The 26,822-nt window shown below is 38.6% G+C and overlaps 1 protein-coding gene across 25 annotated transcripts in view; it reads left to right on the plus strand.

Annotated features, from left to right (window-relative positions):
• THADA (THADA armadillo repeat containing) overlaps positions 1-26,822 on the plus strand; it is a 335,209-nt gene that overhangs the window by 33,915 nt on the left and 274,472 nt on the right. For 18 of the 25 annotated variants that reach the window (XR_015137049.1, XR_015137050.1, XR_015137051.1 and 15 more), the window contains 6 exons: positions 3,182-3,333; positions 6,681-6,894; positions 13,302-13,437; positions 13,695-13,831; positions 18,246-18,404; positions 19,883-20,040. Coding sequence is in view for 17 of the 25 variants with exons in the window: in XM_086327224.1 (XP_086183350.1) it covers positions 3,182-3,333; positions 6,681-6,894; positions 13,302-13,437; positions 13,695-13,831; positions 18,246-18,404; positions 19,883-20,040 (956 nt within the window). In the remaining 8 variants the exon portion in view is untranslated. Of the gene's footprint in view, positions 1-3,181; positions 3,334-6,680; positions 6,895-13,301; positions 13,438-13,694; positions 13,832-18,245; positions 18,405-19,882; positions 20,041-20,912; positions 21,963-26,822 lie in introns of those variants that run through there. The other 7 variants (XR_015137053.1, XM_086327228.1, XM_086327232.1 and 4 more) reach the window with 4 other exon arrangements.

Here is a 26,822-nt window from a genome sequence, read left to right on the forward strand (position 1 = left end):
TTTTTATGATAAAACTTTGAATAAAAACACTTCAGAAAGTAGGCAGAGAGGGAGCATGTCTCAACATAATACAGGCCACATATGACAAGTGCACAGCTAACATCATACTCAGTGGTGAAATGCATAAAGCATTCCCTCTGAGATCAGAAACAAGAGAAGGATGTCCACTCTCACCACTTTTATTCAACATAGTTTTGGAAATCCTAGCCATGGCAGTCAGAAAAAGAAAAAGAAGTAAAAAGAATCGAAATAGGAAAAGAACTAAGACTGTCACTATTTGCAGATGACATGATGTTACACATAGAAAATCCTAAAGATGCTACCTGAAAACTACTAGAAGTCATTAATGAATTTGGTAAACCTGCTGGGTACAAAATTAATGTAGAGAAATGTGTTGCATTTCTATACACTAATAATGAAATATCAGAAAGAGAAATTACAGAAACAGTCCCGTATATCATTGCATCAAAAGGAGTGAAATACCTGGGAATAAATCTATCTAAGTAAGCCAAAGACCTGTACTCTGAAAACTGTGTAAGACACGATGAAAGAAATTGAAGATGTTACAGACTAATGGAAAGATACACCATGTTCTTGGATTGGAAGAATCAATACTGTTGGAATGACCATACTACCCTACAGATTTAATGGAATCCCTATCAAATTACCAATGGCATTTTTCACAGTACTGGAACAAAAATTTTCAAATTTGAATGAAAACATGTAAGACCCCCCAATAGCCAAAGCAATCTTGATGAAGAATAACACTCCCTGACATCAGACTACTACAAAGCTAGTCATTAAAACAATGTGGTACTGTCAAAAAAACAGACATATAGATCAGTGGAGCAGAATAAAAAGAAGTAAACCCATGCACTTACAGTCAGTTAATTTACAACAGAGGAAGCAAGGGTATATGTTGGAGAAAAGACATTCTCTATAATACGTGGTGCAGGGAAAATTGGGACAGCTACATGTAAACATAAAAAACTAGAACGTTGTCTAACGCCATATACAAAAATCAACTCAAAATTGATTAAAGAGCTAAATGTAAGACTGGATATTATAAAACTCTTAGAGGCAAACAGAGGCAGAACACTCTTTGACATAAATTGCAGCGGTATTTTATGGCTCCATCTCCTGAGTAATGGAAATAAAAACAAATAAACAAATGGGACCTAATTAAACTTGAAAACTTTTGCAAGGCAAAGGAAATCATAAACAAAATGAAAAGATAGCCTTTAGACTGGGAGAAAAGATCTGCAAATAATGCTACAGACAAAGGATTAATTTTCAAGATACACGAACAGCTCATACTTTATTTTTTATCTTTTGCTCATACTCTTAATATAAAAAAAAACCTCAATTAAAATGGACAGAAGACTTAGATAGATGTTTCTTCAAAGGAGAAATACAGATGGCCATCTGACATGAAAAGTTGCTCAGTATCGCTAATTACTAGAGAAACACGAATCAGAACTACAATGAGTGGGAATTCCCTGGCTGTCCAGTGGTTAGGACTCTGTGCTTCCGTTGCAGCAGGCCTGGGTTTGATCCCTGGTTGGGGAATTAAGATTCCACAGGCTCATGGCATGTGGTGCAGCCAAAAAAAAAACAAAACCTACAATGAAGTATCACCTTTCACCAGTCAGAATGTCCATCATTGAGAAAGTCTACAAATAATGAATGCTGGAGAGAGTATGGAAAAAAGGAATCCTCCTATATTGTTGGTGGGAATGTGAATTGGTGCAGCCACCATGGAGAACAGTATGCTGTTGCTGCTGCTTAGTTGCTTCAGTCTTGTCCAACTCTTTGTGATTCCATGGACTGTAGTCCGCCAGGCTCCTCTGTCCATGCCATTCTCCAGGCAAGAATACTGGAGTGGGTTGCCATGCCCTCCTCTAGAGGATTTCCCGATCCAGGGATTAAACCCGGGTCACCTGCATTGCACGGCTTCCCTCATAGCTCATTTGGTAAAGAATCCACCTGCAATGCAGGAGACCCCGGTTCAATTCCTCGGTTGGGAAGCTCTCCTGGAGAAGGGATAGGCTACCCACTCCAGTATTCTTGGGCTTCCTTTGTGGCTCAGTTGGTAAAGAATCTGCCTTCAATATGGGAGACCTGGGTTCAGTCCCTGGGTTGGGAAGATCCCCTGGAGAAGGGAAAGGCTACCCACTCCAGTACCCTGGCCTAGAGAATTCTAGGCATGTTTACTCCATGGAGTTGCAAAGAGTCAGACACGACTGAGCAACTTTCACTTTTTGCACGCAGATTCTTTACTGCTGAACCACCAGGGAAGCCCAGAGAACAGTAAGAAGTTCCTTAAAAAACTAAAAACAGAATTACCATATGATCCTGCAATTCCCATTGCTGGGCATATATCTGAAAAGATGAAAACTTTAATTCAAAAAGATACATGCATGTTCACAGCAGCACTGTTTACAGTAGTAAGATATGGAAACAGCCCAAATGCCCATCAACGAAGGAATAAAAATGATGTGTATACATACACACACTCACACACACACACAGAGTGGAATACTACTCAGCCATCAGAAAGAATGTCATTTGCACCAGCATGGATGGACCTAGACGTTATCATATTAAGTGAAGTCAGGCAGAGAAAGACAAATGTATGGTATGACTTACATGTGGAATTCTTCAAAAATGATACAAATGAATTTATTTACAAAACAGACTCATAGACATAGAAAGCAAACTTATGGTTACCAAAGGGGCTCATGGGGTGGGGAGGGGGGAGGTAAATTACTAGTTTGGGATTAACATATACACACTATTATATATCAAATAGATAACCAACAAGGACCTTCTGTGTAGCACATATCTTTTAATAACCTATAATGGAAAATAATCTAAAACAAGTATGTAGGTGACAATCACTTTGGTGCACACCTGAAACTAGCAGAACATTGTAAATGAACTATTCTTCAATTTTAAAAAATGGTTATTTAAAAAATATGTCTTCTCTATTTGTAGACTTGTAATACTTATTATTTTATCATTTTTGTGAATTACTAGAAATATTTCTTATGCTATTGTGAGTGAAGTGTAAATGAGTTCTTTTTATACTAATTTTCTGTTAATTTGGCTAAATAACTTTAAAATGTTGATTTCCTTTTCTTACTGTTCACTTAAAAAAAATTTTTTTTTAAATTTTTAGGTAGAGTCCAAACAGTGTATCAGCTGAGTCATGATATTGATGTTGGTCGTTTCCAAACACTAATGGAATGTTTAACTGGCACTTTTGAAGAAGTGAAAATTTTAGCATTTGATCTTCTGATGAAGTTACCAAAAACATTTGTACAATTTCAGGTATTTGGACTTTTCTTCTGTAAGTGTAAATGTGATGTATGCATGAAAAATTTCTGTCTTAGCAGCAGATAAAGCAGTCTGTGGATTGTCCAGGTTCTTTGCTTCTGCCTTCTTGCATCTTCTGTTTCAGTTATTACTACCTCTCCAGATGCAGGTGGTGGGATGGCAAAGGTATGGATGGGTAGTGGGGCTGGAGGAAATGTTGTAAGAGAAAGAAAATCCAAATCAGTGAGCTTTGCTTTTTTAAAAACTTGTTTTGATAACAAGGGAAGTGTAGGAAGCAGTAGGTTTTATTGTTTACAAGATTATCGATAGATTTCAGTAAACTGTGGTCTCCCCAGTTCCCCTGGACCTGTTAATATTCGATCAAAACACATCACTTACAGTAACTTGATTTTTTTTTGAGATAATCTCTCTGCTTCGTGGACTGGGACGTGCCTGTAAGTGAGGTAGAGAACATGTTTCTGATGTTCCAATAAGCAATAGCTAAACTGAGACTGAAACTCAGAGTACTTGAGGTTAACAACAGTTCTCTCCCTGGGCGTTCTACCCCAACCCCCACGCTTTTCCTCATGCCTTGCTCGTCCTACCTCGGGGTGAAAATCAAAGATGGGCTCAGGAATGAAAGCACAGCTTGGGAATGGGTCTTCAGGGGGACCCCATAGCCCAGGTATTTGACTCTACCTTTGAGACCTAATCTTGGGCAGTGAAGTCACCAGTAGCGGTGGGGTGCCTGGCTCTAGAGCTTTACTGTGGCTCCTGTGGGAGCTCTATAGAGGCCACGGGAGCCTTCAGGGGTAGCAGCTGAGCCATCGTCTGGGCTCCAGCTATTAGGCTCTTATAGATGCAGTGGGATTCTGTAGGAGTTCGTGTCAGAGAGCCCAGGGGGTTTCCACTGCTTCTGGAGGACCTCAGACATCTCTTCTGATTTGGCTTCAAATTGAGAGTTGCTCTGTAGTGTCTGCTTGTCCTGGCAGTCTTTCAGGGGCCTTGATGAACAGAAGCTTCTTCAGTGCTTAGGCTGCTCATTTTTGTACTTTATGAGTTTTTAAAGAAGATGCTTTCTCTTTCTTTTTCTCTCCTTCTCCCAACCCTTGCCTCTTACCTTTCATCACACTGTAGCTTTGTATCATATATATAACTGTGCATCAGTCTTAACTATTTTCAGAGTATCTGGAGTGGGGAAAGGTATATATTATTGTACCTATATGAAATACCTGGTTCTCACATGAACTGTGTAACTATTTTGATAAACATGTGCATGGTATAGAGACACAAACTATAGAATTCAGGAACTTAGGACATATGGCTTGCTCTAGGATTCTGGTGGTTATATATTTGGTCTGGCTTGTGTATTAGTAAACTGGTCCTAAGAATAGGCATTTGAGACTTTAAAATATTAATTACACATTATACTTTCAAAGTCTTTGAGTAGAACCTATGTAGTATATAATTAACGTTTTAATATAGTTAACTTGAAAACATTGTTTGAATGCTGGCCTAATCTCTCTAAGGACCTGTATATTCGTATTTTGATGGCATGCATATCTTTCAAATATATGACTTTACTACTCACCTAGTCTCTTGCACTTCTTTCTTTTGGAGCTACATATCCAAGGTCTTTTTGTTGTGTTTTGCCTGTCCTGAAATGAAAGAACAAAGGTGCTGTTTTAAATTCCAAAGGCTATTTATTTTGTTTCTTACTAATTGGCTAGTTAGGCAGTTTAGGGACTTATTGTCAGTTACAAAAAATGATTTAGATGCCTGATTGATTTCTTTCTAATGTTTATTTAGATTTGAGCTTCTGACCAGTGTCTTTCAGTTTTTTAGGTCATAAAAAATTAAGCATGAAACAGCAAAGAATTTAAGTAAAAGTAAGCTATATTTGAATCTATTACCTGATATTTGAAGACATTATTAAATATTGATATATCTATGATCAAATTCAAAATTACATTTATGATTTTTTCCCTTATATTAAACAGTTATGAGATAATTTTATTAGATTGAATATTATTGAGCAACAAAACCCTGAGTGGTGAAACAAACAACTTGTTAACCGTGGAGCTGGGACTAGGATCCATGTCTCTGTCCTCAGCCCCGTGCCCTTCCATGCGTTATTACAGTGACCTGCCCTTTGTCCTGTCTTCTTGAGGACAGGCTGTGTGAGTGGATATTTAGATGAGACACAGCTGTGGGAGCTGATGCAGAGTTTCTGAGGTTGATCTTATCACTTTGCTTTTCACACATACATGTGGAGCTTTGCCAGGAACAGCCTGATGAGTTTGTATTTTCATTGTTGTTCAGTTGCTAAGTCGTATCTGACTCTTTGCAACCCCATGAACTGCAGCCTGCCAAGCTTTCCTGTCTTTCCCTATCTCCCAGAGTTTGCTTAAACTCATGTCCATTGAGTCGGTGATGCCATCCAACCATCTTATCCTCTGTCACCCGCCCCCCCCCCCAACCCCCTGCTTCTCCTCCTGCCCTCAGTCTTTCCCAGCATCAGGGTTTTTTTTCCAACGAGTTGGCTCTTCCTATCAGGTGTTCAAAGTATTGGCGCTTCAGCTCAGCATCAGTCCTTCCAATAAATATTCAAGGTTGATTTTCTTTAGGGTTGACTGGTTTGATGTCCCTGCAGCCCAAGGGATTCTCAAGAGTCTTCTCTAGCACCACAATTCAAAAATATCAATTCTTTGCCACTCAGCCTTCATGTGTATGTGTGTTTTTCTCCATTGAACTAGCTCTATAGGAATCAGCTGAGGAGAAGGGCAGGAGGTTGATGCCCAGTAAAATAAACCTTTCTTGCCATGTAAAAGAACTTGGGCTATACAGAAATAATGACGATGATCTGGTTATGGTCATAGCAGAATTTCTACAGGAAAAAGTATACTTTTGCTGAAGAAAAAGTTTTTCTTTTTGAATTTCCCAACTGAAATTACTTTCAAGACTTTCATCACTAGAACTGATTAAAGTGAAGTTGCTCAGTTGTGTCCGACTCTTTGCGACCCCATGGACTGTAGCCTACCAGGCTCCTCCATCCATTGGATTTTCCAGGCAAGAATACTGGAGTGGGTTGCCATTTCCTTCTCCAGGAGATCTTCCCGACCCAGGGATTGAACCCAGGTCTCCCGCATTGTAGGCAGACACTTTACCGTCTGAGCTACCAGGGAAGATCTCTAGAAGTGATTAATAATCATTTAATTAATAAAAACGTCAGCCTGTCTTCAGGGAATTAGCGTTCATATTGAGTTACAGTTGTGTGGCAAGCTCTGTCTTTAAATATGTGTTTTTCCTTCAAATTAAAGAAATGTTTCAGCGACAATGACTGAGTCTCTGCTTTATCCTAGGGTTCAGTGAAACTGCAAGGCTTATTCCAAGCAGCTCTGGAGCTTAGTACCAGCACCAAACCGTATGACTGTGTAACAGCTTCCTACCTACTGAACTTCTTAATCTGGCAGAATGCTTTGCCGTCATCACTGTCTGCTTACTTAAAAACTCAGCGGGTTGCATGTGGAGATGGAGATAAGTCTGCTGCTGTGGTAGAAAGTAACACATTAATAGGTTCGTATTGAGGAAATGACCTTTTGCTTTTCCTTATCAAAACCAGTATCTTACTCTCTCACTGTTCATATGGTTAGGATATCTAATGGTTAAACACTTACTCTGTGGTTTTTTCTTTTACTTAAGAGTTTACCAGCTTAATAGTTTACCAGCATATAAGTATATCATAGATTTCTCCTTTGCACATAAATAGTTTATTCAACTATATTATTTCTAAACAGAGGATTCATGTTAAATAAGTACATATGAAAATGTACATTACTAGAGCTTTTATATAAATAAGACTTTGCTTTGTTTACCAAAAATGTACTTTTTTCTCTGCAGAAATTTTACTATGACTATAGCCAGATCAGGCTTCCCTTATGGCTCAGTTGGTAAAGAATCCGCCTGCAATGTGGGAGACCTGGGTTTGATCCCTGGGTTGGGAAGATCCCTGGAGAAGGGAAAAGCTACCCACTCCAGTATTCTGGCCTGGAAAATTCCATGGACTGTATAGTCTATGGAGCTGCAAAGAGTCGGACATGACTAAGTGACTCACTTCACATAGCCAGTTCATCTTTGTTAATTTTATGTAGAGCAAAGTTCCTCTGTCTGTTGGGGTTTATATTTTAACTGGCTAACACACTCTTACCTTTTGCTCTTTCCATATAGCCAGTTCCAAAACCTAGGATCTGAGTTGTTTTAGATCTTTAGACCTAATGATTTTACTTCTTTTTTTTTTTTCTTTTTAAATTTTATTTTATTTTTAAACTTTACATAATTGTATTAGTTTTGCCAAATATCAAAATGAATCCGCCACAGGTATACATGTGTTCCCTATCATGAACCCTCCTCCGTCCTCCCTCCTCATACCATCCCTCTGGGTCATCCCAGTGCACTAGCCCCAAGCATCTAGTACCATGCATCGAACCTGGACTGGCAACTCGTTTCTTACATGATATTTTACATGTTTCAATGCCATTCTCCCAAATCTTCCCACCCTCTCCCTCTCCCACAGAGTCCATAAGACTGTTCTATACATCAGTGTCTCTTTTGCTGTCTTGTACACCAGGTTATTGTTACCATCTTTCTAAATTCCATATATATGCGTTAGTATACTGTATTGATGTTTTTCCTTCTGGCTTACTTCACTCTGTATAATAGGCTCCAGTTTCATCCACCTCATTAGAACTGATTCAAATGTAGTCTTTTTAATGGCTGAGTAATACTCCATTGTGTATATGTACCACAGCTTTCTTATCCATTTATCTGCTGATGGACACCTAGGTTGCTTCCATGTCCTGGCTATTATAAACAGTGCTGCGATGAACACTGGGGTACACGTGTCTCTTTCCCTTCTGGTTTCCTCAGTGTGTATGCCCAGCAGTGGGGTTGCTGGATCATAAGGCAGTTCTATTTCCAGTTTTTTAAGGAATCTCCACACTGTTCTCCATAGTGGCTGTACTAGTTTGCATTCCCACCAACAGTGTAAGAGGGTTCCCTTTTCTCCACACCCTCTCCAGCATTTATTATTTGTAGACTTTTGGATCGCAGCCATTCTGACTGGTGTGAAATGGTACCTCATAGTGGTTTTGATTTGCATTTCTCTGATAATGAGTGATGTTGAGCATCTTTTCATGTGTTTGTTAGCCATCTGTATGTCTTCTTTGGAGAAATGTCTGTTTAGTTCTTTGGCCCATTTTTTGATTGGGTAATTTATTTTTCTGGAGTTGAGCTGTAGGAGTTGCTTGTATATTTTTGAGATTAGTTGTTTGTCAGTTGCTTCATTTGCTATTATTTTCTCCCATTCTGAAGGCTGTCTTTTCACCTTGCTAATAGTTTCCTTTGATGTGCAGAAGCTTTTAAGGTTAATTAGGTCCCATTTGTTTATTTTTGCTTTTATTTCCAATATTCTGGGAGGTGGGTCATAGAGGATCCTGCTGTGATGTATGTCAGAGAGTGTTTTGCCTATGTTCTCCTCTAGGAGTTTTATAGTTTCTGGTCTTACGTTTAGATCTTTAATCCATTTTGAGTTTATTTTTGTGTATGGTGTTAGAAAGTGGTCTAGTTTCATTCTTTTACAAGTGGTTGACCAGATTTCCCAGCACCACTTGTTAAAGAGATTGTTTTTAATCCATTGTATATTCTTGCCTCCTTTGTCAAAGATAAGGTGTCCATATGTGCATGGATTTATCTCTGGGCTTTCTATTTTGTTCCATTGATCTATATTTCTGTCTTTGTGCCAGTACCATACTGTCTTGATAACTGTGGCTTTGTAGTAGAGCCTGAAGTCAGGTAGGTTGATTCCTCCAGTTCCATTCTTCTTTCTCAAGATCGCTTTGGCTATTCGAGGTTTTTTGTATTTCCATACAAATTGTGAAATTATTTGTTCTAGCTCTGTGAAGAATACTGTTGGTAGCTTGATAGGGATTGCATTGAATCTATAAATTGCTTTGGGTAGTTTACTCATTTTCACTATATTGATTCTTCCAATCCATGAACATGGTATATTTCTCCATCTATTAGTGTCTTCTTTGATTTCTTTCACCAGTGTTTTATAGTTTTCTATATATAGGTCTTTAGTTTCTTTAGGTAGATATATTCCTAAGTATTTTATTCTTTCCATTGCAATGGTGAATGGAATTGTTTCCTTAATTTCTCTTTCTGTTTTCTCATTATTAGTGTATAGGAATGCAAGGGATTTCTGTGTGTTGATTTTATATCCTGCAACTTTACTATAGTCATTGATTATTTCTAGTAATTTTCTGGTGGATAGACCTAATGATTTTAAACAAATATTTGTTGGAGGTTATTTTATCCTATTGAGTCTTCATTTTGGAATTGTACTATAAATAAAGACAGATAGGAATTTTATTAAGTAAAACAAAGGTCAGATCTAGAAAGAAAGGTGAACAGTGTTCTAAAATGGTGGAAAAAGCCACGAAAAAGAGAACTAATAATGGGAGAGAATTAGGAGCCATAGATAGTTCTGGTAGAGATGTAGCCATAGAGCTTGGCACAGAGAGATGACGTTGCCATGGAAGGTGACATGTGCCCAACTCTAATTGTTTCAGGGCCGGGTTCCAGAGGAGACCCTGATAAGATGATAAGACGAGGTCTACAACTGGGGTGAACTGGGGAGTTCATGCTTCATGAAGAGGCTTTTAAATCCAAGACATTTTAAAATTTCATAAAATATTTAAAACATAAAAAGTATATATATAGAATACATATATATATAGAATCTAAACAGTAATAGTATAAAAATTTCACAAGGTATCCCAAGCTTGTGATATCACAAGCTAGGTGATAACAGCTAGCTTAAGTAGTGTAGTGCACTCATAGCGTTGAAGCCTCTTGCTTATCCTAGTTCCCTCCTCCCACCTTCTAATTATTGCCCTATGTTTAACATTAATCTTTTGTCTTGCTTTTACCAAGATTTTACTACCTATTTATATATTATATTTTCTTTTATTAATACATGATTATGAATATTATATAGTCCTATATATATTATACAAATTTACTACAATGTATTAAAGCATTCTCCTATTGATGAACTTCTTTTTTCTATATAAGTAATGCCAATGTGAAATGCTTGTTATTCTTGTTATGTTATTAGATATAACTTCTAATGCATATGTCTAAGAGTTTATGATAAACAGAAAAGTAGCCTAGTCATAAAATACATGCATCTTCAACTTTACTAGGTGATGTCAAGTAGATTTTCAGTTTACACTCCCACCCACCAATAAATTATGAGAATTGTAGTGCATCACTATAACTTGCTATTGTCAGATTTTAAAAATTTGCAGAATATCAAATGGTGTCTCATGTGGTTTCATCTCGCATTTTCCTGATTACTAATGTAATTGGGCATCTTTTTACATGTTTATAAGCCATTCACTTCCACCCCTGCTATGAAATGCATTTTCATACCATTTGTTCAGTTTTATGTGGGGTTGTTTGTCTTTCCCCAAATGATTTTTGGAAATTCTTTAAATTTTCTAAATATGAATAATTTACTGGTTATACACAATTCTGAAACTTAAAATATAACCCTCTCCTGAATGGTGAGGGGAGACATCCACCCTGCTAGATAACTGGATGTCCACATGCAGAAGAACAAAATTTGACGCAGTACCTCATACTATTTGCAAAAATTAGCTTAAAATGGATTAAAGAGCTACATTCGAAGTTAAACAATAAAACTCTTAGAATAAAACCTAGGTGTAAATCTTTGTGATCTTGAGTAAAGTAGATAAATTGGATTTTGAAACTTTGACAGACAAATTTGAAACTTTTGTGTGTCAAGGATGCCAACAAGAAAGTTAGAAGACAACCTGTAGAGTGGGAAAAATATTTGCAAATAATTTTATTTGTTAAGGGCCTTGTATCTAGAATATATAAGGAACTTTTACAACTCACTAATAAAAGGATATAACCAAATTAAAAAAGACAAAGAATCTGAATAGATATTCCTCCAAAAAACATGAATATAAACAATAAGTGGATGAAAAGATGCTTAGCATCTTTAGCTGTTGCTGCTGCTGCTAAGTCGCTTCAGTCATGTCTGACTCTGTGCGACCCCATAGACGGCAGCCCACCAGGCTCCCCCATCCCTGGAATACTCCAGGCAAGAATAGTGGAGTGGGTTGCCATTTCCTTCTCCAATGCATGAAACTGAAAAAGTGAAAGTGAAGTCGCTCAGTTGTGTCCGACTCTTAGCGTCCCCATGGACTGCAGCCCACCAGGCTCCTCCGTCCTTGGGATTTTCCAGGCAAGAGTACTGGAGTGGGGTGCCATTGCCTTCTCCCTTTAGCTGTTAGGAACATGCAAATCAAAATCACAATGAGGAAGTACTGCACACTCAGTAAGATGGCTATAATTAAAAAAAAAATAGGTGATAACTAGTGTTGATGAGGATTTAGAAAAAATGGATCTCTCCTACAGACTGTTGATGGGAATGAAAACTGGTCTGGCCCCTTTGGAAAAAGATGTCTAGTTTCTTGAAAGGGTAAACATAGAATTTCCATATGACTCCACAGTTCCTCTCTTGGACATTGTCTTAGTCAGCTCAGGCTGCTTTAACAAGATACCATGAGCGGATAACTTAAACAACAGGCATTTATTTCTCACAGTTCTGGCAGCTGGGAAGATCAAGATTACAGGGTCAAGTGATTTGGTTCCTGGTGAGAACCCTCTTCCTGATTTGTAGAAAGCAGTCTTCTCAGTCTGCTCTCTCATGCAGGAGAGAGCAAGCTCTGGTCTCTCCTCCTCCTGTTATAAGGACACTAATCCCATCATGGGGGTCCCACTGTCATGACCTTAGCTAAACCTGATTACTTCCTAAAGATGCTACCTCTGAATACCATTGCAATGAGGGTGAGGGTTTCAACATGAGTTTGGGGCAAGGGCAAGGAGACACAGACATTCAGTCCATTATGGGCATTTAGTGAAGAAAAGTAAAAACTGTGTCCGGACAAAAATTGTGTGTGAATGTTCATAGCAGCATGATTCATAATAGCCAAAAAGTGGAAACAACTCACATGTCTATCATCCGATAAACGGATAAATAAAATGTGGTTTATCCATGCAATGGACTGTTATTCAGCTGTTTAAAGTAATGAAATATACATGCTATAACATGGATGAACTTTGAAAGAAGCCACATATTGTATGATTAGATTTATATGGTTGTGTCCAGAATAGGCAGAAAACAGGCAAGTGATGGCCTAGGCTGAGGGAGGTGAGAGGCACAGGGAAGGGAGTGTCTGGCAGTGGGTAAAGCTTTTCTGAGGGGGGCAGATTAAAATGTTCCAAAACTCACTGTGGTGGTGGGTTTTGCACATAGCTGTGAATATCCTAAAAACCATTGACTTGTACACTTTGAATGTATAAATTGTATGGTGTGTGAGTCATAGCTCAATAAAGCCGTTATTTTATTTTATTTTTTAAATTTTATTTTATTTTTAAACTTTACAATATTGTATTAGTTTTGCCAAATATCGAAATGAATCCGCCACAGGTATACCTGTGTTCCCCATCCTGAACCATCCTCCCTCCTCCCTCCCCATACCCTCCCTCTGGATCGTCCCAGTGCACCAGCCCCAAGCATCCAGTAACGCATGGCATATGGGCCTGGGATTTGCTAACCCAGATATAGGATGCCTAGGAGGAATGATCCAGAATGAATGCTGTAAATGGATCCAGGAAGTCAGGGCAGAGACACGGGTTCTGCCTTAACTGGAAATGGAGAACAGGCTGGATAAGCTTGGATAATCTCTTTTTTCATTCAGAAACCTCTAGTATAAAATTCAGTTGAGTTGGATGTCTTTGTGGGAACTGTTCTGCTGTGCACAGATTTGTAAATGTGTTTTTAAACTGGTGTTATTTTGGTGGGTTTTGTTTTGTTTTGCATTTTTTAGTTATCAAATGCTTGTTGGAAAATCTTGAGGAAGAAGTATCTCGGGCTGAAAATTCTCTGCTTCAGGCAGCAGCGTCATTTCCAATGTATGGGCGGGTCCACTGTATAACAGGAGCTTTGCGAAAGCTGCCTCTAAAGTAAGTATATCCCCCTGTCGTCTCCTGAATACTCACTTCTGAGCTTTAAACTCCTGTTGGAATGTGTCTTGGGAAAGGAACATATTGCCTTAAAGATAATTAAAAATGAAAACATATATACATATACTTTGTGTCTTACATATTTCATGGATGGCATGATTTTGAAACCCAAATTCCTTTGATCCCTTTTGTCTGTTTCCATCTTGAAAATGTGGTTTTGGCTTTTCGTATAAATTCCTCTCACATCCTTGTTGCAGCAGCCTGCAGTTGGTGAGTGAGTGGAGACCCGTGGTGGAGAAGCTCCTTGTGACCTCCTATAGGCTCTCGGCCGTGGTGTCTCCAGTCATTCAGAGCTCCTCCCCAGAAGGCCTCATCCCCAATGACACTGATGCAGGTCAGTAAACGGAAAAAGCTAGAATTACTGTGTTTTTTCCCTTACTCATTTCTTCAGAGAGATAGGTTAAATGGGGGACAAAGACATTATTATTATGACTGGTGATATTTCCGCCTATTGGGTAATGTTTTTTAACTATAAAAAAATAACCTAGGTAAATAAATAGTCAGGTGGTCAGCAAGGTGCTTCCTTCTCTGGGGTAAATTGGATTTTATAATATTGTCATTTCAGAATACAGCCTATCAGGTTTGTATTCTGGTTGGGACTGGGGAAGCGGGCCGTATAAATTAGAGAGCAGTTGATGGGGTTCAGTAGAGAAGGCAGCTTGTTGGGAATCTGGGATAGGCAAAGACCACTGGACACAAAGGCCATTTAAATGAAAAAAAAAAAAAATTGGAAGAGACGCTCAGAATGTCCAGAATTGAACTCATGAAATTTCATCTTTCTTTCCCTCCCCTCTTTTATCTTTGCAAACTGTTCTACCAGAGACCTGTTTGTGCAAGTCAGGAGCTAGGGCTGCCTGACATCTCCCCTTTACTCCTATCTAGCCTATCTCCACGTTCTTTCAGTGGTGCCCCTTAAATATCTGTTACATCTCTTCTTCTTTTATCTGCATCTTCTTACCTTACTGCAGGCTTTTATCCTCTCTTGTTTCCCCACATCTACTCTCATCTCCTTCCATTTCCTTTTTACTACATCCAAAGTAATCTTTTCTAGTCATATCATTTATCATGTTACGCATTATCTTTACTTAACCCTTGTGCTCTGCCCATCCCCCTTCCTGTTTATTTAAAACATGTTAGTGGCTAGGTTCTATAATAATTTCATTCCTACTGCCCTGCCAGTCTTGTCTGTTAGCACTCTCCCCTTCCCGTAGATTTCTCCTTCATTGGAGTTGTTGCAATTTAACCGGGAGTTTTGTCTATGATTTCCTCCCGTGCACTCGGCACAATGCCTGGTAGAAGTAGATATCCAATGAATAGTTGTCATAATGAATAAACAATTACTGCAAGTATAGGAACTAAATTCAACGCCTGCAATGTCCTAGTGGCATATGTATGCAACAGTCCCCTCTTATCTTAGGGGTAGATGTTCGAAGACCCCCAGTGGATGCCTGACAATGCAGATAGTACCCATACTTATGATAACATGTTTTTTCCTAAACATACACACTTATAAAATTTAACTTACAAATTAGGCACAGTAAGAGGTTAACAGTGATAACCAGTAATAGTAAGCGTTAGTCACTCAGTCGTGTCCAACTCTTTGCAACCCCATGAACTGTAGGCCGTTAGGCTCTGCTGACCATGGCATTTCCCAGAAAGAATACTGGAGTGAGTTGTCATTCCTGTCCCTGGGGGATCTTCCCGACTCAGGGATTGAACCCAGGTCTCCTGCATTGCAGGCAGATTCTTTACCACCTGAGCCACCAGGGAAACCCCAAACCAATAATAATATAAAACAATTATAGCAGCATACTGTAGTAAAAGTTAGGTGGACGTGGTCTGTCTTTCTCTCAAAATATCTTACTGTACTGAGCTCACCCCTTCTTCTTATGATAATGTGAGATGATAGAATGCCTGTGTGATGAGGTGAAGTGAGATGAATGGCATACGCATTGTGACTCACTGTTTGTTCAGTTCAGTCGCTCAGTCGTGTCCGACTCTTTGCGACCCCATGAATCGCAGCACACCAGGCCTCCCTGTCCATCACCAACTCCTGGAGTTCACTCAGACTCATGTCCATCGAGTCAGTGATGCCATCTCATCCTCTGTTGTCCCCTTCTCCTCCTGCCCCCAATCCCTCCCAGCATCAGAGTCTTTTCCAATGAGTCAACTCTTCGCCGAGGTGGCCAAAATATTGGAGTTTCAGCTTTAGCATCAGTCCTTCCAATGAACACCCAGGGCTGATCTCCTTTAGAATGGACTGGTTGGATCTCCTTGCAGTCCAAGGGACTCTCAAGAGTCTTCTCTAACACCACAGTTCAAAAGCATCAATTCTTTGGTGCTCAGCTTTCTTCACAGTCCAACTCTCACATCCATACATGACCACTGGAAAAACCATAGCCTTGACTAGATGGACCTTTGTTGGCAAAGTAATGTCCCTGCTTTTGAATATGCTATCTGGGTTGGTCATAACTTTCCTTCTATCACGATTGACCACCTGGTGATACTTTAGAAGAGGATTACCTGTATCAGTGTTCCTGGATCATCAAGCCCTGAAAATGTTGATGGTTGGACGTCAGCTTGCAGATGATGTTGATGGTTGATTATCCTAGGTGGAATGGAGAGGGCCAGCGTGAGATTTCATCATTCTATTAAGGACGGCATGCAATTTCAAACTTGTAATTTCTTTATTTTTGATATTTTCCATATAATATTTTCAGATCATGTTGACCAAGGATAACTGAAACCTGGATAAGGGAGGGGATTACTGGACCCATACTACAACAGGCCAGAAGTGTTAAGGATATATACTAACAAAGTGTTTTTTTGAACACTTAGAAAATCATGAAGTAGATTTGTATTTCATGTTGAAATAAAGTTGGTGAGTGCATTTTGGAACACAGATGAGAGGCTTATATTAAAAATACACTGAGTATATCATAAACACACACTGAATTATATAATACTTTGCACTGATAATGAACCTAGAATTGTGTGCTTGCATAGAAAATGTTATGTTTTGTTCTTTACTGAAAATGAGCTGGCAGGTTGGTGATGGTTTATGATGTATGTGTGTGTGCTCGGTCATGTCCGACTCTTTGCGACTCCATGGACTATAGCCTGCCAGGCGCCTCTGTCCATGGGATTTCCCAGGCAAGAATACTGGAGTGGGTTGCCATTTCCTTTGTCAGGGTATCTTCCTCACCCAGGGATTGATCCCACGTCTCTTGCATCTCTTGCATTGTCAGGCGCGTTCTTTACCAGCTGATAAACCAGTGAAGCCCCAGTTTATGATACTAATAAGATATAGATTTATTTTGGCTGATAGACTAAATACTAAAACTTTTTGGTTTAGTTTTCCTACTTAAGCAGTGCATAGGAATAAAGACCATCCAGTCTGATAGCTAATATTTGGATCAGGCAAGTACCAATATATTTTGGATGAGAAATTTGGAATGTTTGTCACCAATTATGGGTAGGGCCTTCAGAGTATGCCAAAATTCTGTTTGTATTAAAGTTTTTAAATATCTTCAACTTAAAAACTGTCTATAGTTCACTGACTTTTCCTTAATTTTGCATTTTCTTTTTTCCTCTGATTGTCTCCATTTTTCTTGTATCTTCCCCATGTTATCTACTGTGCATTCTGAATTTTTTGGTAAAAGTCTCCCCTGAATGCCACAAAAATGAATGAGTGGGGCTCTTAAAATTTTATTCTGGTTATCCCTCTGTTTTTTCTTAGTCTTTCTGTGGTTTGTTTTGGGGCCAGTGCTGTTTTTATTTCATGGCCATCAAAATTTGTTTTGGGCAAAATTTCACGGAAGCCACGAGTGAACATAAGATGTTGGCTGAATCACTACAAGAGCAGTTTGGGTCTTTGTATTTCCTATAAAACTTAATATATGAGTGTGTGTAATAGGTATACAGTAAATACTCATTCTTTTGATTTGTTAATTGGTTTCCTGTTACCTGTTGTTATTTTCCTTAAAAAAATCTGAGCCTGGCTAGCACTTTATTACCTAGTCATCCATAAATTCCTTCAGCCCATGTTACTGAACCTCTATGAGGCAGTTTCTGTTCTAGGCATTAGCAACTCAACAGTGAACAAAGTCTTGCATTCATGGAGTTTACATTCCCTAGTCCAGTGAGTGCTTACAAAATAAAAATGAAGTTAAATATAATAGTAGGACTGTAAGTCTTACTTAGAAAGCAGTATATTGCATATGCATCTCAAAGTCAGCTATGGAGTTTTTATGATATTCCTGGGCTAGAAAAGATTGTTTTTGTAGGTGATGGGGTTTCTTACCTGTTTAAAGAAAATTCATTGAAGTATATTGCTCTTCCTTCATCTGTTTGAGTGCTGTGTTTAAGATTCTTAGACAACACTAAGAAAAGCCACGTCAGATGGCAGCTTTTGTCTGTGGACAGTTTCTGTTGTGTTTTTTGGTCCAGTCTTCACCCTACTTAAAATATTCACCATATTTTCAAAGTACATTCAAGTATCATGAAGACTTTATATAAGTAATTTTTACATTATCCACCCTGCGAGTCCCTTCTTATAGTGCTAATCAGCACATGTATATCTGTGATGGATTCATTTTGATATTTGGCAAAACTAATACAATTATGTAAAGTTTAAAAAAAAAAAAAGAATTAAAAGCTACAAAATTTTTGAGGGCAAATGACCCTCAAGGGATACCTGCATCTGATATGGAACTGGGGTTTTATGTAATCTTGTCTTTCTCCCTTAGAGTCAGCAAGCCGCTTGCACAGGATTCTGAATGAGATTCAGCCACGAGATACTAACGATTATTTCAGTCGAGCCAAAATATTGAAAGAATGTGGTAGCTTTGATTTAGAGGACTTGAGTGCCAGTGTACCGAATATTGATACTTCTGCAGAAATCAAAGGTATATGTAAAATCAGTACTGGAGTCAATATTTAAGGGACAAAATGTGCAAAATGCTCTTTTCCTGTAGTAAATCAGGGGCTGCAGATGTATGCAGGACTGTGGAGAAAATAAGGTCTTTTTTGAGCTTATAATGATTTATTTTGGGGAATGAGTTTATAAAACTTTTACCAGAAATTGGTGTGCCCCAGTCCAGCATATAAGGTGCTTCAACAAAAAGCCTTTGAGTCCTGAAACCTCTCTTGACAGCCAGGTGATGTAGAACAGTGATGCACAGTGAACTTGGGTTTGGGCAGCAGTCCGCTTCTCCCAGCAGTATGGTCTGATGCTGTGAGCGTCCTTACAGTCAGGCAGCCTTTTAAAGGAAACAAATTTGTGACTTATTAAAATGTGAGCTTTACATAATTGTATTAGTTTTGCAATTATGTAAAGTTTAAAAATAAAATAAAATAAAAATTGCAAAAAAAAATAAATAAATAAATAAAATGTGAGCGACTCTTTTGCACCAGGACTTCAGAATTCGAATTCTTACTGTTTGTTTTCTCAGTTATTCTTTTATAATTTTCTTCAATGCTATAAAAAGTTATCAGAAGCAGTAATATCTTATTGGTTTAGAACATATTCTACATTCTCCACTAGATGGGGATATTGTCTTGTAAAAATTTCTCTATTTTTTAAAAAATTATATAAATGTATGCTTGTTGTAATCGTTTCAAATAATTCAGAGGTAAATGCAAGCTAAAAACAAATTAATTTTATTTTTTTTCCCATTTCCTTATTGCCTCTCCAATCCTACTTCTTCCCTTCTTAGTGTATATGTTTCAGACCTATTTGCTGTATTTAAGTGTATGTATTGACACATTATCCTTTGAGTTTAGCAGACTTTTAAAAGACAAAGGGGATTATGTTAAAGAGATTATTTTGTTAACTTACCTTTTAAATTTAATAGTTTGTTTTGGATTTTTTTTTTTAATGTCAGTACAAAAATATTCCTAAAGCTAGAAAAAGAGAGTAAAGATTATAGCTAATTGACTATGGAATTTAAGTATATTTAAAAAGATAATTTGTATATTCCTTTGAAAGGAAAGTCGTATCCTGTTATTCTACTGACGTAGCAACCACCCCCACTGAAACAAATAGTAAAGTATATTTATTATAGTCGTATTTTATGGATGACTGAAAGGTGGAAAGAGTTGATTCCATTAATTTCCAAAAGTTAGGGTTTGGTTTTAGAAGACTACTGTTTTTATTTTACCTTGAATATGGCTATATTAAAGAAAATACTTAGAGGGTGATTCCGGCCCATAGCATATGCCGGACAAGTGTTAGTTATTTTCTCCTGAATAAATATAGTATATGACAGATTGGTTTGTTCAAACAGATTATTCTTGGGGAAATTATGAACAAGCTTGTTCTAAGAAACCTGGGATGTGAGTAATCAAGTGTCTAGTGTTGCAATAGTTGTTTTATTTTTTTAAGGTAAAGAAGGAAAAACATGTGACGTAACTGCTCAGATGGTGCTGGTGTGTTGCTGGAGAAGCATGAAGGAAGTTGCTTTACTCTTAGGCTCGCTGTGCCAGCTTCTACCCATGCGGTCTGTGCCAGAGTCTCCCGATGGACTGTTGACGGTGGAGCAGGTAGGGTAGGCGTTGATCCCGCTTGGTATAATCTCTGGTCAAAGCATATATCCCAAACTTTTATTTATAACCCAACTTAAACAAATTTTTTTGGAAACATTTTTCTTGAATAAAATCTTAACAGATGTCAGCTGAAGAAGGTTCACTAATGTGTAGAAACTGGACCTTGCAATACATTTCCAAATTTTGGCATTTTTAGAAATGTTTTTATTTTTCTAAGTTATATACATAATTTTAGCTCTTACCTCACTTTTAACTTCAGTATTATCGTTTGAATTTTTGTTTCTCCATTGAATACACACAAACTTCAAATTTAAATGAAATCGTCTCTTTAGGAAAACTCCACAAACCTCTTAAATTTTGGAAAGAAAAAAATATATACATATATAGGTTAATTATGGATCTCATGGTTCTCTCTGCATTGATGATAAAGTTATATAGTTACTTTGGTTTTTTTGGCTGACTTTTATTTTAAGACCACAAAGTTAGTTCACCATCTGGGACTGTTCAAGGGACTTGAGTGCAGTGTTTACAAGAAATTAGCTTACCACAAGCATTTCATTTGGAAATATTTTAGATTTATTAGATTTCTGTTTTTAATTGATTCCCTCTTCCTTTCCATATGGTTTCAACAAATCCATTTCCCACCATTTTCCAGCAAAGATATATAACATGTACTTTCATTTTTAACCTTTTTCAAATAAAGATAATTTTTCCCGTAGGGTGTTACGACATCTAAGAACAAAACAAATATTGTAGTATGCTAATGCTGATTATTTCTATAATAACCATGTGACCAGTACCATGGAAATAATGCTAATATTTTTATTCTCACACTCGCTGTGGCTAATGTGCTCGCATCTGGTTAACAGCTGGGCATGTGATGTTGCAAGGCTCTGAGATGGAGAGCGGTGAAGGGGAGCAGGACGCTGCCGGCTTCATCATGTTCTGTATTCTCTTCCAAATCAAACAGGCGTTAGTGTCCCAGCGTTCCTTGCAGTCCTTGCTGGTTACTGGCTAGAGTGCCAATGCCAACATCTTTGCTGAGGAATCCAGCTATGATTAATGATTACTTCACTGATGTTCACCATCTCACTAAGAAGTAAACATGGGCTAGAGAGCCCCTTGACTTCTCAGCTTTTCAAGGACAAGTTAAAACATCTAGTTTTGGGGTTTGTTGGCCTGTGTTTTAAAAAAAGAAAATTAAGGGAAACATTGTTTTACTTTTACTGTAACTGAGAAAGACCTGAAAGCTTCCTGTGAAAATCATTTTGACTTGACACCTTTTGTAGGACATCCAAGTCTTACGAAGTCATGTGGGATATCCAGGTTAAAACTGGGAATTCAGTTCAGCTCAGTTCAGTTCAGTCGCTCAGTCGTGTCTGACTCTTTGCGACCCCATGAATCGCAGCACGCCAGGCCTCCCTGTCCATCACCAACTCCTGGAGTTCACTCAGACTCAACGTCCATCGAGTCAGTGATGCCATCCAGCCATCTCATCCTCTGTCGTCCCCTTCTCCTCCTGCCCCCAATCCCTCCCAGCATCAGAGTCTTTTCCAATGAGTCAACTCTGCGCATGAGGTGGCCAAAATACTGGAGTTTCAGCTTTAGCATCATTCCTTCCAAAGAAATCCCAGGGCTGATCTCCTTCAGAATGGACTGGTTGGATCTCCTTGCAGTCCAAGGAACTTCAAGAGTCTTCTCCAACACCACAGTTCAAAAGCATCAATTCTTCAGTGCTCAGCCTTCTTCACAGTCCAACTCTCTCATCCATACAAAATTGGAAAATAATGTAAAATAGACAAAATGTGACAACAACAACAAAGAGAGGTCGTTACAAACCAAAGAACTCTTCTAATAACTGTTTTCTTGAATAAGAAATAGAATCCTGTTTTTCTGTGAAATATTCATTTCCATTCTAATGAGGTCTGGTCATTTCTCCATGTCGCCATTCACATGGCAACCCCACAAATATTTAATTGACTGAGTGAGTGACCAAGAGTGTATGTGATAGCACTTTTCTGACATTGAAACCCTGCCCTCTTTGGAAAACTTGAATCTTGATCACCTTCAATTTTACTAAAAATATTTTAATTTTTCTAAAAAAATTTAAAAATGCTTCTGAAAGTGTGGGAGCATACAGACAATGAACTCATAAAGTCAACAAGAAATTAATGTTATTTGTATTATAGAGGATTCCTGCTTTTAAACGTAAAATTTTGTTCCATGAAATTCCTTTAAACATACTCCCATGTACTTAGTACTTTTAACAGTTAAAAATATAAACAACAGAGAAGAATGTAGTTTGCATTGGAGTGGCAGGACCAGGCCTAGGGAGTCTACCTTCCTTCCGAGGGCATAGATGCCCTAGTATCACCAGATCTTCTGGGCACATAGTGGCAGAGCTACAGATTTAAGAATCAACAGTGTAGGTGAATGTTACCGCAAGAGACCTGCAGAGACAAAGGTGACTTGGAGACAGAATGCTCCCTGTTTGAGGTGAAAATTGGGAATTTGGATTTCTTACTCCTGAGAATCATAAAAACCATGATCTGCTTTTCTCTCAATGGATGAGGGAAGCTGTTCTATAGATCCTGAAATATTGATGTTCAGCCTGATGCTTTTCTTGTTCCCCACTCACCCTTCACTCCTGAAAAAGTAATAGGATTCCATTACAACTGGGAATTTGAGGTCTCACATGTAAATGGAGGGCTGGATTTCTTTTGGAAACTCAGCTCCTTGAAGCCCATCCTGATTTGACAGCCCTTGGACAACTTCAATCCCCCATGCATAAAGATGCTTTTAACAGGCCAGCAGGTAGTGAAACTCCAATTTGGGGATTTTTGCTGCTGTTCGAGGAGAGGAGCTGGTGCTTGTTTATAATTCTGAGTATATAATTCACAGACTCCTCGTTGGAAGGATCACAGAGATGATATTATCCAGCTCCCTTGCACAAGGGGAGACTGAAGGCTTTGGATGTTACCTCGTTTGCCCAAGATCACAAAGCTGGTGTGTGGCAACTCTGGGATAGGAACCCGATTCTTTTGCTTCCCAGCCTCTGTTCCAGCACGACACAGTGCCACCTTTGTTCTGCATGGCTCATTTAATCTTTCTTTAAATTTAATTTTCTCAGCTTCCCATAGCCAACCAGATTTTTGCAAGTAGTGGATAGTCAGGTAACTTGCCACTGAACTTTTTAGCAAATGCGCCTTCCCTCGATGACTGCGTATGAAGCAGTGTGTCCTCCACGACTTCAGCAAGAGGAAAATGTGTTCATTCAGAGGCACGTCTGACCTTCCTCCTGCGCTGTAATCATGAAATGAAAGGTTCTTTTCATAAGGTCCCTGTCCGAGAGGCAGAGATAAAACCAGCTTTGAGGGATGTAAGTTGAGACCCTCAAAGAGTGAGCAGTGCATGCAACCTTATCTTACCACTTCCTGACTAGTTTGTGTCTGGGCTTTAAGCTGGAAGCTTTGCTTGATACACTGTTGGTCCTCTTTCCATGGGATATTGGATACCCAGTACCCACTGATTTTCTTAAACAACTTCCTGTACCTGGGCCATCAGTTCATCTTTTTATATACTTCTCCTAATATTCCTAAGAAGAAGCTTCTGGGTAGAATTTTTTTTTTTAATATCTGCTTTCCCCTTTCTAGTAATTATTGCCCCAGAAATCACATGAATAAAAATAATTACCTGTTTGAACTATTAGACATGGGCAATTAAAAAAACTCCTACTTTAGATGCTGTTGTAATTTTCATACACATTTCCTCAGTGCCTTTTGTCTCTGTTTCAGTTTTTGTTAATGATCTACAAATGGGATATATGTTTATTAGTATTCATCTGTCTTCAAGAGATTGCTTCTGTATTTTCTTCTACCAAAGTTTAGTTTTTAGAAATCAGTTCAAAGTATTTATTGAACTGTACTGAATGCAGGCTGCACGGTTATGTTACTGGGATGTGAGGTTGAGCGTGGAATCACATCATTTAGTCAACTATATATTGACTGCCTTACTACATGAGTTGTGGCAACATTAAGAAATATAATATGTGGTTCTCTGACTTCAAAGGGCTTAGAAGTGCAGTAAGAGATTCAAGACGGAATTTCATTTCAGAAAGTCAGACTGAAGGGCAACTGTTGAAGTGGCACACGGTTAAGAATTTGCCAGAAGACAAAGAATAAACGTTCTGATGGGAGGATACCTGAATACCAGGAAACCATCATCTTTGTTATCATTATGTAGGAGGACAATGTTTGGGCTTTGAAGAAATCCCAGGTGTTAGTAAGAAATCACAATGGTAGAGAATGTCCAGTGTAAAACGTTATCTGACTATACTACAAACTTTTATGAACTATTCTATTTAACCAAAGTGGAATTAGAAATTCCTCTTGACATCCCTAAGGTTATAAGAAGTGGCTGTGTCTTAAAGTAAAATTGAAGGTTTGAATGAATGTGTGTGTTAATCACTCTGTCATGTCTGACTCTTTGCGACCCCATGGACTGTAGCCCACCAGCAAAAATACTGGAGTGGGTAGCCATTTCCTTCTCCAGGGTATCTTCCTGACCCAGGAATCGAAACCAGGTCTCCCACATTGCAGGTAGATTCTTTACCATCTGAGCCACCAAGGAAACCCTAAGAATACTAGAGTGGGTAGCCATTCCCTTCTTCAGGGGATCTTCCTGACCCAGGGATCAAACTTGGGTCTCTCACATTGCGGGCAGATTCTTTACCATCTGAGCCACCAGAGAAGGTTTAGGGAAATTAATTAAGGTTTTAGGGATTAAGTCTCACTACCTCATGACACAAAATAAAAACAAAAATTGACATTTAGCAATATTGCTTGCTACTCTCTGCCAGGTACTCTGCTAAATGCTTATATGCATAATCTCATTTATTTCTTAGAATAATCCTGTGAAGTAGCTTCTAGTTTTATCCCCATTTCACAGAGCAGGGAACTCTGTTACATAATTAGCTTGTATTGATAAGGAAGCTGAGTAGGGCTCCTAAACCCAGACTTCTTGTCTCCAGAATCCCAGATCTTGACCACTGCACATGCTCTTTGTAGAAATGTCTCACCTATATACTTGAATCTGTTTTGGCCTTTCTAACTTGTAGTGAAGGGAATTAGCTTTTTGTTTTTTTATTGTATTTCTCTCTACTATTTAAAGAACAAATGAAAAATGTATTTACATTTGTCCTTTGTGGAGTTCATGCTTTAGATGAACATTTATGTTTCTCCTCCTGTTTAGTCCGTAGTTAAATTATAGGTGCCTAGAGACGTGGCATGTCCCCTGTGGAAATTTACACCCTGTAAATCCATAAAGCATGTTAATTTGTCCATAGAAGTAGGTTTTATGGAAAGTTAGAACCAGAATATACTAAACTTTAAAAGATAGTGTTGCTCATCACTAAGTTGTGTCCGACTTTTTGCTACCCCATGGACTGCAGCACATCAGGCTTCCCTGTCCTTCCCTATCTCCCACAGTTTGCTCAAATTCAGGTCCACTGAGTCAGTGATGCAATCCAGCCATCTCCTCCTCTGTCATCCCCCTCTCTTCCTGCCTTCAATCTTTCCCAGCATCAGGGTCTTTTCCAGTGAGTTGGCTGTTTGCCTCAGGTGGCCAAAGTATTGGAGCTTCAGTTTTAGCCATCAGTCCTCTCAATGAATATTCAGGGTTGATTTCCTTTAGGATTGACTGTTTTGACCTCCTTGCTGTCCAAGGGACTCTCAAGAGTCTTCTCCAGCACCACAGTTCAAAAGTATCAGTTCTTCGGCACTCAGCCTTCTTTATGATCCAACTCTCACATCCATACAGGACTATTGGAAAAACCATAACTTTGACTATATGGACCTTTGTTGGCAAAGTGATGTCTATCCTTTTAAACACACTGTCTAGGTTTATCATAGCTTTTCATTGGTGACCAAAACCATCCCCCAAAGAGCTAGTGACTAGAATTTAATTTTAAGACTAGAAATAAGTGGCCTTTGAAAAAATTTTTATTGATACTTTAATTCCCTTTCAAGAAGTCTAAGATATGTATTATTTATTAAGAAAATGTTTTATAAAGACATCATCCATGAGAAAAGAAATGTTTTGAGGCTTTCTTGGTGGCTCAGTGGTAAAGAATCCTCCTGCACTGCAGGAGACACAGGTTTGACCCCGGTCTGGTAAGATCCCACATGCCATGGAGCAGCTAAGCCCATATGCCATGATTATTGAGCCTGTGCTCTAAAGCCTGGGAGCCACAACCGATGAAGCCTGCGTGCCCTAGAGCCTGTACTCTGCAACAAAAGAAGCCACCGCAGTGAGAAGCTGGTGCACTAGCTCCAGCTCCCTGCAACTAGAGGAAAGCCCGTGTAGTAACGAAGACCCAGCACAGTGAAAAAAAACATAAATAAAAAAGAAAGAAATGTTTTTGTGAACTTTAAATAGGAGATGAGCATCAAATAGATTAAAAGACAATCAACTTGAATTTTCAGAGGACTGTTTCATTGTTTTAATTAAATTAAAAAATTATTTTTCTGATTCTACTATTGTTGTAAGTTTCTGCAGAGTTAAATACGTTCCCTGTACTCTGCTCATCCAAGGGAAGGCATGGCTCCTCTTCCTTGTCCAGCTACTCATGGACCATGTTGCCAGGTTGACCCCTCCCACTCCTTGTGTGATAGGTGCATCCCTACCTTGCAACCCTGTCTTCTTCCACTGTTTTCTAGCATGAAACCTTGAGGCCATTCAGCTAGGTCTGCTATCAATCTCCTGTATAGTCTGTGTTCATT

This window comes from Bos grunniens, chromosome 11 (genome assembly GCF_055505025.1).
Source record: "Bos grunniens cultivar Pamir isolate PY7600 chromosome 11, Bosgru_T2T1.0, whole genome shotgun sequence".
Taxonomy (NCBI): Eukaryota; Metazoa; Chordata; class Mammalia; order Artiodactyla; family Bovidae; genus Bos; species Bos grunniens.